Source organism: Haliotis cracherodii, unplaced genomic scaffold (assembly GCF_022045235.1).
Source record: "Haliotis cracherodii isolate W230 unplaced genomic scaffold, xgHalCrac1.p SCAF_3, whole genome shotgun sequence".
In the NCBI taxonomy this organism is placed as follows: Eukaryota; Metazoa; Mollusca; class Gastropoda; order Lepetellida; family Haliotidae; genus Haliotis; species Haliotis cracherodii.
Window position 1 is genome coordinate 28,544,311 of NW_027266286.1, and position 13,556 is coordinate 28,557,866.

General features: G+C 42.0%; 1 protein-coding gene across 2 annotated transcripts; it reads right to left on the bottom strand.

Annotated features, from left to right (window-relative positions):
* Window positions 1-918: 918 nt before the first annotated feature.
* Window positions 919-12,268, bottom strand: LOC139474578 (tRNA (uracil-5-)-methyltransferase homolog B-like). Of its 2 annotated transcripts, none has more exons than XM_071257645.1 (13): window positions 12,157-12,268; window positions 11,092-11,160; window positions 10,354-10,408; window positions 9,803-9,949; window positions 8,599-8,698; window positions 8,342-8,412; window positions 7,480-7,626; window positions 6,563-6,657; window positions 5,172-5,380; window positions 4,406-4,507; window positions 3,627-3,746; window positions 3,108-3,207; window positions 919-1,309 (listed from the first exon to the last, which is right to left on the bottom strand). In XM_071257645.1, the coding sequence occupies exons 1-13, from the start codon at window positions 12,219-12,221 to the stop codon at window positions 1,189-1,191; spliced, it is 1,401 nt and encodes a 466-aa protein (XP_071113746.1). In that variant the 5' UTR covers window positions 12,222-12,268; the 3' UTR covers window positions 919-1,188. The 2 variants fall into 2 exon arrangements, 1 of the variants encoding a protein (XP_071113746.1); XR_011653989.1 differs by having other exon boundaries at window positions 1,222-1,309; window positions 3,614-3,746.
* Window positions 12,269-13,556: the final 1,288 nt, after the last annotated feature.

Below are 13,556 nucleotides of genomic sequence, written 5' to 3' on the forward strand. Positions count from 1 at the left end.
AGTGGTAAACGTCTCATATCTTTAATTTGGGCTTTTCTCCCACATTAAGCTGACACGCTGTGATATAACTGGAAAAAGCTGCATTAAACCCAACTCACTTATTATATCATGCATGCAAGCAAGCACCCTTGACACACATAAATCGTGTTCTTACCCCCACTACAGGGTCATTGAACGGTCACAAAATTAAATGAGAACAATAAGAAATGTTTAATTCGAACACGAAATATTACACATAATACTCACATAGGAAACATAACACTGGTATTTGTAGTTAGGTCAATGATTATTATTCGATAATAACCAAATCTTGTCACATGGTTGTGCATTCAATGGACAGCGGTCTGTAAATAATCAAGTCTGGACCAGACAATCCAATGATCAACATCATGAGCATCAATCTATGTAGCTGGGATACAATGACATCAATCAACCAAGTCATCAAGCCTGACTACCTAATCCGTGAGTCGCTTCTTAAGACAAGCACAGTCGCCTCTTATGACAAGCATAGTCGCCTCTTATGACAAGCATAGTTGCCTCTTGTGACAAGCATAGTCGCCTCTTATGACAAGCATAGTAACCTCTTATGACAAGCACAGTCACCTCTTATGACAAGCATGGGTTGCTGAAGACCACATCTAACCCCGATCTTCATGGGCATTTACATAGTATTTATATAATAAATAACAACAGAAGCATTTGCCACATCTACACTTTTACTCAGACCAATGAATGGTTTTCAGTCTTTGATGTTTCACAGCTTTCAAGTTGTGTTTCCACAGGGTTGTTTGATCACTAGTCCCACCTACCCCCCATTGCATATCTGCTTTGGTTGTTCTGTGTAACTGGGCCCTGTACATGCATATTCTGCCTTGTTACCATGAGTGAAGTAGGACATTTCAAAAGATTTTCATACAGTAAGCGTAATTATTTTTTCTACACCAAATATTAAAAAAACATACATGTAAAAACGCAAAAAAAGATATCACAGTTTAAAGGATTAAGACCTCGGTGAACTGCTGAATAGGGGACGAACATCCTTGCAGGGTGCCAGTCCATATATCAGCTGATAAAGGGACATAACCCTTTGCTGGGTACCTGTGGGGATATCTGCTGTTCGAGGGACATACGCCCCTGGTCCGGCACCCATCAAGACATGTGCTGAATATTTGACAACCCTTTGGTAGGTCACCTGCTGAACATGACAACCAGTTCACAGTGTGTCGTGTGCGGGAACATATCAACACCAACCGCCTCTACTGGAACAAATGGCTCCCCTTCCAGCTTGTCACTCTTAGGCACAATCAGGCTGAAAAGACACAATTGTATTAACTGATTATTCCTTGATTTGTAAATCTCCATTATAATCTTCACTGTCAAATACCCATGAAGATCCAGGTGAGAATAGGTCTTCAGCAACCCATGCTTGTCATAAGAGGCAACTTACAGGATCAGGTGGATAGGCTTGCTGACTTGGTTGATGCATGTCATCGTATCTCAATTGCGTAGATCGATTCTTATGATTTCAATCACTGGATTGTACCAGACACTGAGGCCAGAGACACACAGTCCTGTACCAGACACTGGAGACACACAGTCCTGTACCAGACACTGGAGACACACAGTCCTGTACCAGATACCGGAGACACACCATCCTGTACCAGACACCGGAGAGACACACCATCCTGTACCAGACACTGGAGACACACAGTCCTGTACCAGACACTGGAGACACACAGTCCTGTACCAGATACCGGAGACACACCATCCTGTACCAGACACCGGAGAGACACACCATCCTGTACCAGACACTGGAGACACACAGTCCTGTACCAGACACCGGAGACACACCATCTGTACTAGACACCGGAGACACACCATCCTGTACCAGACACTGTAAACACACAGTCCTGTACTGGACACTGGAGACACACAGTTCTGTACCAGACACTGGAGACACACAGTCCTGTACCAGACACTGGAGACACACAGTCCTGTACCAGACACTGGAGACACACCATCCTGTACTAGACACCGGAGACACACCATCCTGTACCAGACACTGGAGACACACAGTCCTGTACTAGACACCGGAGACACACAGTCCTGTACCAGACACTGGACACACAGTCCCGTACCAGACACTGGAGACACACAGTCCTGTACCAGACACTGGAGACACACAGTCCTGTACCAGACACTGGAGACACACAGTCCTGTACCAGACACTGGAGACACACAGTCCTGTACCAGACACTGGAGACACACCATCCTGTACCAGACACTGGAGACACACAGTCCTGTACCAGACACTGGAGACACACAGTCCTGTACCAGACACCGGAGAGACACAGTCCTGTACCAGACACTGGAGACACACCCTCCTGTACCAGACACTGGAGACACACAGTCCTGTACCAGACACCGGAGAGACACAGTCCTGTACAAAACACTGGAGACACACAGTCCTGTACCAGACACTGGAGACACACCCTCCTGTACCAGACACTGGAGACACACAGTCCTGTACCAGACACCGGAGAGACACACCATCCTGTACCAGACACTGGAGACACACAGTCCTGTACCAGACACTGGAGACACACAGTCCTGTACCAGACACTGGAGACACACCCTCCTGTACCAGACACTGGAGACACACAGTCCTGTACCAGACACCGGAGAGACACACAGTCCTGTACCAGACACTGGAGACACACAGTCCTGTACCAGACACTGGAGACACACCCTCCTGTACCAGACACTGGAGACACACAGTCCTGTACCAGACACCGGAGACACACCCTCCTGTACCAGACACCGGAGACACACCCTCCTGTACCAGACACCGGAGACACACCATCCTGTACCAGACACCGGAGACACACAGTCCTGTACCAGACACCGGAGACACACCCTCCTGTACTAGAGGATACTATACCTAAAGACACACAAGTGTAGTACCCCAGTGACTAAAGTGTTTGTAAAGTCCCCTTTGTGAAAGAATTTGAATATTGCTAAAAGCAGATAAAAACGCAAATTACACTCTAGATATGTCCACTGGTGATGGATACACCTTAACACACTATACCTGTGAAGACACTCACTCTGCAAAGTTGACCAGAACATTCCCAGATGGTTTACAGGAGACGTAGATGAGGTGGCGGATCTCCTTACACTGTCTTATCGCATTCACTACTTTCTTGTCTGAAAACAAACATATTCAGTGTTACTGAGTCAATCAACATCCTATGTAAAATAATTTCTGGACTGATAACAAGGACACCAGGGCCCACTTGCTCAAAGTGATCTTAGCGCTAAGATGATCGTAACTCCCATACTTTAACACTGGCTTACAATAGTCGTAGCGCTAAGATTGCTTTGTGCAAGTGGGCCCAGGTGTTCACAGAGTCAGTATCCTCTACGGACACCATTCACAAAGCAATCTTCAACTCTGATTGGTCAATCAGTGGTTTCAAATCACGATAACCTGATTTCTGTGTCCTAATCCCAGTAAACTGATTTGTGCTACCAAAAAAACATAAACAGGCAGTTCTGAATGGAGCATAATAAAGGTTGTACTATGTTGTTAGTGTTACACTTTGCCTCTCACATCGTCAACTCACTGATGCCGTTTCTCCCCGGGTTGACAACAGCCACTGCTGATCCGTTCATCTTCCTCTGTGGCAGCTCATCCCGGAGGAAGCGATGGGCCTTGCCGCACACAAACTCAGCATTCATCACGCCTACAATCAATGAAGCCATCTAGTAGTACCCTTAAATATCTAATTAGGACAGACCAATTTTTGCATTTACTTTAAAGATGAGCCCATGTTGCTCTTTGTAAAAGTCCACTTGCTCTCTGATTTTATGTTTGGTCAAAACTAAATCTTGTTAAAAATATTGTTTCAAGAAAACTAAAAGAAATATTCTTATTATGAACAAGCATTTTGAAAATGATAAACTTAAATTGTAATAAAAATATTGTCAATGGATCAGTGCGGATTTAAATTTCTTTCTCAGCTCCCTGGGAAGTATACATGTACTCACATTGGGCATCAAACCCAGGTGTATGGTATCCAAAACTCTCTTAGGCTACTTATGGACAGTGAGTTAATATGGCATTAAGCTGCTTAACTAAATATCCCAGTATGATACAGGGACACCAAGAAGGGGCATCAAAGCCTTATGTTGGTCATCACAAGCAAACACCCTAACCACTGGGCTACTTATGCAGAATGCTGCTTGTGTCACTACTGCTACTGTACTACAAATGCTACTGCTGTCGCTGTTGCTGTTTGTGTTTCTGTTTGTGCTGTTGTTGCTGTTTTTGTTGCTCCTACCTACAACAATTTTTTATACCAGCAGAAAATTTACAAACAAATCATTTTTAAACTTCTTGTACCATTATTTTCCGCATTAAACACTGCGTCTTCAATGGCCTGTTTCACCATCTCAACGCCCACAATGTCCTGTACAAGGTCTGCCATGAGGATACCAATAGTTCCTGTAACACACAATATCAACTTAAGCAGGGGAAACACATGCAACACTTTCTATCTTATTATAATAAAGATACATGTACATAAATTGTATTTCTTGCACACATTTACCACTTTGGTGAAACCCACAGCACAATATTGGTGCTGACCATGAAACATAATCAGGACGAATCTAGGATTCGAACCAATGATCATAGGTTCCTGTCATGCCCAAGGGATGCAACTCTGCATGTTGATTTGCGGCACATTAGACAACTGGGCCGTCAGCACCCCCAACATATGAACATTAAAATCAGTCTAAAGTTTCATAATCATATTCATCAACAAAATCCAACGCAAGATAAAAATTATCAAAGTTAAGAACATGTGACTCCATTCCAATTGAACTGACCCTGTAGGGATTCCAGGTTCAAATTGGGCCCAAGCTGGTTGTGAGAGATGACTACATGGATCAGATGGTCAACTCAGTAACCCTTGTTGATGGCATGTCATCATACCCTATTGGCTTTGCTCAAAATATTAATCACTGGACTGTATGGTCCAGACTCGATTATTTGCAGGCCGTTGTCATTTAGATGGAATATTGCTGAATGCGGAGATAATAGACAACAAACAAACAAACAAACAAACAATCCATTGAATTGATGATACTTCATACAAAAGACCCACCTGTCCCACAGCAGACATCGATGACAGTGGCAGCGCCTGATTGCTTCACGTAGTCCCTTACGGTGGAGTACAGCACCACCGCGGCCGGCGTATTCGTCTGGAAGAAGGAGTCGGGGGAGATGCGGAACTTGTGAGAAAGAACCTCCTCAAAGATGTGCGGTGACCCCATCACGTGATGTGCTGTGCTGTAGCTCCAGTAACTATGGAAACTAAAGCAAGGGAAAGTCAGCATCTATTATGATGAATACACCAGACCAATTCGCCACCATAGCTCTTTTTATGGCCTGGTTTGACCGACACAAAACTAGAAATAGTCGTTCAATAGTCGTACGATATTTGTTGTATGTCATTTCAAATACAACTGGGAACGCCTGGAAGCATAAGGACATACCTCAATCTGTCTTAATACTCTGGACATCATCTTGTCCAGCACAAGAGTACTCATACCTGTCTCCTATTGCTGTTAAACTTCTTTACTTTTAATCTATCGAGGGTTCACTCGTACAAGACCACCACTTCAATGGAGACCTATGATAAATTCTCATTCAGGAGAGACATTTCGATTGGATGTAGAGTTAAAGCTCATGAGTGAGACAATATGATTAAAATTGGAAACATTCCAATAAATTGTATATTTATACACTATTCCACCTCACACATGCATTTCTTCTTCCTTTGTGAAACATGCTTGAACAAAGTTTCCAGGTTCTAAAAACAATTCATCCAAACACACCAAGCATCAACACAGTCACTACCCAATACAAATGGGTCACACACATAAATCCTTGTGCATAGCGACCTACACAACCTGATCCTGTGTCTATCGATGCAATATAATTCTCTTCCTCAAGGCCACACAGTGGAGACATGTTGTCAGCTTAGAGAATGTATTTGGGGTTTGTTTTTTTGCCACGGTTCCCAACCTACTTAGCATAGCTATTCCCTCCATGTCATGGGGAATGGGAAGGAAGCTCCTCTACGGCCAGCCTGCCTAAATTGAACTACGTTTTCCACCCCTGATCCTCACATTGTTTGCTGTGATTGTGTCGATACATTTTTCAATCAAAATCTAACACCCTGAATGAATTTTTTCCTGCCAGTCAGAGCTAAGAGGCACTGGGTATTGAGCCAATCAAAATTAATGTTAACTTTCTATAAACATTCATTTTTTTAGATAACTAAAAACGTCTCATGAATTTAGAAGACATCCTCTATATCCCGAGGGATCGCATTTCAGTAAACCTACACTAACCCCTGTAGCCATTCCCGTGGTTCTTACGATCCCATCCAGGATTTTTGTGGCTCTGGCCTGTCAAGTTTATAAAATAAATATAGAACAATGGTTGCCTTATCCTTGACATTGATGCCCATCTAAACAGGATAAAACATACCTTGGTCTGAAGTAGAGTGATGTGACCCCCAGCTGACGACCTTGACCTTGTTGGAAGAAGTGGCGGAGTTCCTCTCTTGCCTCCAGATACTCATCCTGAAACAGAGAATCATGCCGCTCTGTATAGTATTTCAAGTACATACACATAACAAGCAGCAAGAGTGTTCAAGAAGGTAATGACCTGGTCCCCCTAACATATTCTAGTTCATTGGTTAATCTGCCACACCTCCTATCTCATTTTAAAATCATTTTAAAAAATCTGAGGACATCCCATTACGGGTGACGGTCAGAACCACTATTCATCCGACCAATCAGAGCTTCGCTTACCAAATCAGGAACGTGACAGTCGGAATGTGTTTTCTAATCATGCAACTTCGAACAATTTAACATTCTGAAGGACGGTTACTGGCTTAACGACTGAATCCATACAATCTAGGCCATCTGTTAGCTAATCCTGAATGTTCTTTTGTTCAGTTTTCAAATTTTGAATTGAGAATTTGTCAAATAATGTTTAGTGTGTCGTCGCCAGTTTGAAAATAAGGAAGAGAATTTATGGATGTAAACTTTGTTATTATGAGGAACACAACATTTTGGAGTATATGATCATTCACCTGATGAAGGAGTAAGCACATACTCCGAAACCTTGTGTTCCTCATAATAAAAAAGTTGACATCCATAAATTCTCTTCCTAATGTGTATCACTTCTAAATGCCTTTCAAACACTTGAGTTTGAAAATAGTTCCGCAAAACACGAGAAAGCTACCTTCTGAATGGCTAATGTCGACTTCTTGTCAGACATTCCATTGGTCGGTCAAAGTTCATGAAAGGTCGTTCTGACATGACCTGTAATGGAATGTCTTCAGATCTTTGTTTAGTAGTAGCAAGCACTAAGATCTGATTTTAATGAGATTGCCATACCGCTGACTTCTGTCTTGCCCTGAACATGACGGTCACCATGGTGTCCTGCTGCTGACTTGACCGGATGACCACACTGTCCCAGTACCCTATCATGCCTGACCTCCCGTACTTCACATAGGCCGACTGGTCAAGGAAGTCCTGGTACGCCTGGGACACAAAACAATCCCCATTTACACCACAGTGAGTGTTGTCATGGACCACAGTCGACCATATTCAGGCTGTACTACAGTCTGTAAATCACATAATCACTGGGCACTGAGGCAAATGCAAAATAGGTGCATAAATGTTGACATTACAAATGCTTGTGTATTTATTTCTTACTATAGAAACGTTATTCACCAAAAGGCATGATGTTATGTGTCACTATAATAATGTATCACTATAATAAGCCCCTTTTGCAAAAATACAACTCGTCATAATTGGAAACTTTTTATTCCAATTTTTATATTTTACCCAACATCTGCTATAGCCTTATGTCCAAATGAGGTGCCATTACCGTACCACTGACTGACTGAGTATGGTTTTACGCCACTTTTAGCAATATTCCAGCAATATCACGGCGGGGGGCACCAGAAATGGGCTTCACACATTGTATCCATGTCAGGAATCGAACACGGGTCTTCGGCATGACAAGCGAAAGCTTTAATCACAAGGCTACCCGATCACCCCCATTACTGTACAAGGGCGATTAAGCATTTTAAAAAAGGGAGGGGTCCAAAATATCAAAATCCTTTCTCAGATACTTTTACTGCCTACACAATATTACGTTTGGTTTTCAAAGGTGGGGGAGGGGGGTCTTCGCAACCCCTGGACCCCCCTGGATCTGGCTATGGTAGTCCACACTACAACTCATCCCACTTACATTGATGATATCAACGTGTGTTTTCTTCATGATGACGAGATGCTGGGGACTGACACACACCACCTTCCCACCTGAAACACACAACATGGGACACCTCATACTTGGGGCAAAGTACGTATTATTACACAAATTACATAAAACAGGCATCTGATTTTGATAAGTTTTAATACAGTCAGTCACCTCCCTTGCCTCGGGAAAGATGAGCGTAGTAAGAGAGGAGGTATTATAGCCTAGGTAACTGAGGATGGTACACTCACTGCTTCCCTTGCCTACATAAAGGCCCACAACTCTCCTGTCACCGGTCACATCTGGCCCAATACTCATCTCATCCTTGTTTCGGTAGCCATAGATTTCTGGCTGACAAAAAGAGGTCTCTAATTATATGTGAATATTTAATATGTATATGTACAACAATAGGGGAATAAATGGTTGACCTACCCCTAGTGTCAGTAGAATAGTGGGTGACCTACCCCTAGTGTCAGTACAATAGTGGGTGACCTACCCGAAAGTGTCAGTAGAATAGTAGGTGATCTACCCCTAGTGTCAGTATAATAGTGGGTGACCTACCCCAAGTGTCAGTAGAATAGTGGGTGACCTACCCCTAGTGTCAGTAGAATAGTGGGTGACCTACCCCTAGTGTCAGTAGAATAGTGGGTGAACTACCCCTAGTGTCAGGAGAATAGTGGGTGACCTACCCCTAGTGTCAGTAGAACAGTGGGTGACCTACCCTTAGTGTCTGTAAAATAGTGGGTGACCTACCCCTAGTGTCAGTAAAATAGTGGGTGACCTACCCCTAGTGTCAGCATAATAGTGGGTGACCTACCCCTAGTGTCAGTAAAATAGTGGGTGACCTACCCCTAGTGTCACCATAATAGTGGGTGAACTACCCCTAGTGTCAGTAAAACAGTGGGTGAACTACCCCTAGTGTCAGTATAATAGTGGGTGAACTACCCCTAGTGTCAGTATAATAGTGGGTGAACTACCCCTAGAGTAAGTAGAACAGTGGGTGACCTACCCCTAGTGTCAGTAGAATAGTGGGTGACCTACCCCTGGTGTCAGTACAATAGTGGGTGACCTACCGCTAGTGTCAGTAGAATAGTGGGTGACCTACCGAAAGTGTCAGTAGAATAGTGGGTGACCTACCCCTAGTGTCAGTAAAATAGTGGGTGACCTACCCCTGGTGTCAGTACAATAGTGGGTGAACTACCGCTAGGGTCAGTAGAATAGTGGGTGACCTACCCCTAGTGTCAGTATAATAGTGGGTGACCTACCCCTAGTGTCAGTCGAATAGTGGGTGACCTACCCCTAGTGTCAGTAGAATAGTGGGTGACCTACCCCTGGTGTCAGTAGAATAGTGGGTGACCTACCCCTAGTGTCAGTAGAATAGTGGGTGACCTACGCTAGTGTCAGTAGAATAGTGGGTGACCTACACTAGTGTCAGTAGAATAGTGGGTGACCTACCGCTGGTTTAACTCCAACTAGAGCACACATTTGTCCATCATTTTCTTCATCCAGTTTTTTAACTGCTGGGGAGTACTGTCCTTTTCGAGTATGACGAACAATATTGATAACTTTCTGTAGAGATTTTTTCAAATTTGATTCCTTTATCTGAAACAAACAATTTTGCTTTAATCATATAGGACACTCCATCACAGATTGTTTGTCTTTTCGTCAAAAGCAATATTTCAGTTATATTAGAACGTGTCACTTGATGTGGGAGTAAAGCCCAAGTAATGCAGGTCTCAGACATTTAGAACTTCGGTGAAACACATGAACATTGGCATGGTGCTGACAAACCTAGAAACTTAATCGGGGTGAATTGGGGTTCGAACCATCTAATAGAGGTTTCTGGCCTCCCCAAGGGACTCAACTCTGCACAGGAAATTGAGCACCTTAGCGACTGGGCCACCCACGCCTACTGAATCCTACTTTGTAAACACTCCTTCCTAAACACCTAAGTCTTATCTTTTTAACTTAAAAGAACAAAAAGAACAAAAGAATAAATATATTACCTTGACTTGAGTGTCATAGGGTTTCCTGTAGTATGGTGTAACACAAAATGCCAACCTGAAAAATTAAAAAGCATTTTTACAAGATGTTGTTATTATTTACATATATGTAGACTAAATGAATATTTTTTACCCTTTAAAAAACATAAGCGTATATGTGCTACAAATTAAAATATTAAAATATTTGTGATTCTTGAAATGTAAAACTGTTGTTGAAAAGGAAAATAGTATCATTCTTCAATAATACTGTGTTCAGCTATTACCGTCAACGATGTAAAAGTACATCCTGGCAGATTCATAGTTATAATCAAATCTTTCTGATTACTTTTAAAATTAGTTATTTTTTTCAGGCAGCTTATGAAAGATGATGTCAATTCTTAAATGAACACATACTTGTAAGTAGGACCCGTGAAGCTCCGGGTTAGAATAGGTCTTCAGCAACCCATTCTTGCCGTAAAAGGCAACTACGCTTGTCGTAAGAGGCGACTAGACAAACGGGATCGGGTGGTCAGGCTCACTGACTTGGTTCATGCATGTCATCGTATCCCAATTACATAGATCACTGGATTGTCTGGTCCAGACTCGATTATTTACAGACCACTGTCATATAGCTGGAATATTGCTGAGTGAGACATTAAACCACAAACAAACAAACAAAACTTGTAAGCAGATAGTTTACATCATAAATCTAGAGCATATTAGCATATGAGTTAATTATTTAAGTCTAGAAAAAACACCTACCGTTCATATTGATTTTCTTCTGTGGTGGTGTTCACAAGAGCCTTGCGGTTGCTATAACCATGTCGAAAACTGCAAGAAATACATCCATGACATTTCCTATAGAATGAACCAACCATATCACGATGTGAAAACCATTCCTTTCCTATAATCCAACTTCTATAAACTTTCCTGCAATATCGCAATGTCAGAGAAGAGTATATAACTATGTAAGTATGGTTTTATATGGTTAATATTCCTGCAATACCACATGTGATGTTAACGAGGGCATAATGTTAAGGCCGCTTAATGGGCTACCCCGATTGTATATATACTTTTTATACGTTTCAAGATTCAATTCAGACAATCATTTCTGCATCCCCTACCACAAAACATAGATATAGTTGGTAAAACATTAATGCATGAGTAATATGCACATGATATCAAAGATGTCTGCCAAAGCTGCCATGTTGAATATTTGTTTTGTGAACTCATTATTAATAGAGCAGGCCAGAGACCTGAGCAGGCCTACTCTTTGAAATACCTTTATACAATCTTTGCATGTGCCTTTCTACTTTCATAAACGTGTTCACATACAATAATTCCCTTCTACAACAATAACCGCACATACAAACCCAGTAACACATGGATCCACTCTCTCGAGCCATGGCGATCGTTTCATCTAACGAGCGGGGCGGTTGTTGGTTGGTTTGTTGTTTAACCCCTCACTCAGCAGTATTCCAGCTATATGACGGCGGTCTGTAAGTAATCGAGTCTGGACCAGACAATCCAGTGATTGACATCATGAGCATCGATCCACGCAATTGTTATCGATGACATGCATCAACCAAGTCAGCGATCCGCGACCGCCCGATCCCGTTAGCCCCGGGTTCGATTCCCCACATAGGTACAATGTGTGAAGCCCATTTCTGGTGTCTACCGTCGTGATATGGCTGGAATATTGCCAAACGCGGCGTAAAACCACACTCACTCAGACGTTCATCTAACCATCAGCTGATGATTAATTAGCCTTATGAATGCCGACCGTACTGTTGACTTGTTGCGTGTCACAAAACAGAATATACATACCGGTGCGTATGTCTGATCCTTGTCAGTACACACCAAGTCAACAACTGTTTATTCCTCACATTCATTGTACTTTTAACTGACTGGTGAACAATTCAACGTGCTTGTGGGGGCTGCCATATTACAAGGGAGGTAACCATATCGGAATGAAACACACGTAAAATCAGTTTACCCGTGGCTAAATTCTAATCTTGCACATATTTTAAATAGAAATGTCAATATGGGAATATAAGTAGTCGCGATAAACGCCGAATTTCTAAATCGCATATATCTCTCGTGAAACTATGCTAATGTGTGACGCTAAATCGATGATGTAATCTAATAAATAAACATAGAGTGAGTGCGTGAAAGTTGTACGCCGCATCAGCAACTATTCGCCTCGTTGTCCATCGATCTGATATGAGGCTGCCAACCCACAATTGGTACGCGTGATTCGGGGTCTATTTTGGAAGGTTTTCATAAATTAAGCAAAATCGTATGTGGTACAACAGATTCAACATTTAAAAATAATAACGGTGTACGGACAAATAGATTGAACAATTACTAGGAAATTCGGGGGAAGTGGGTATTGGCAGAGAGTTGGGAGGACAGTGCAATGTCAAGATTAATTTAGCCAACGCCACTGTTGATAAAACAAAATCAGAAAACATCATTCTCTATACTGGGTTCTATCAGTGAAGAGAAACATAATATTGCGGTTCACCGTTTCATTTCAGAACCAACTTTTATTACATTTTGGCCATGTAGGCGATATAGTAGTTGCGCTTTCAATTCCTGTTACTAAACTCGTTACATAAATTGGACTGCAGCAAAGGTCGCAAAGTATCTGCTCAAAGAAATACATATGTCAAATGATTTGGTATTCCGTCATTGCACCCATAAATCTGACCTCCTCTCAGGCATAAAAAAAATGAGCCGGGTTTTTTTTTCTTCAATACTTTTTACATTTGGAACACAAAATTGTAGATGCCATAGGTTATTAAAAAAACAGTTTTTTTCTGTTAAATTACCAAGATTTTGACGTGCTGAATTGGAAAACATGCGCGTCAACACCGATTCCCCAATTGTCCGTAACTTTACAATGAAATTATTCTATATACTATATTTGCCGGGTTGTTTTTTTTAATAAAATAAACCCTGAAATCATTTCTGGTCATCTGATCTCCAGGAGAGGTCGGTCGATAAAAATGTTGACATAGTTTTCTTCGATTTCCGCATGGGAGGAATGTTATAAGTCATTAATTACGCAAATTTTCTTCCAAAAGAAATTTTCAGCTCTCTCTTGGGCTTTTGAATTATTTCTAAATCCGCCTTTAGGCATACTTGCAATTCCTTACACTGGCTTCTATAAAAGGGCTACTTTTATTGTCGTGGATACCAGATTACAGCTGAAAATTTACCAT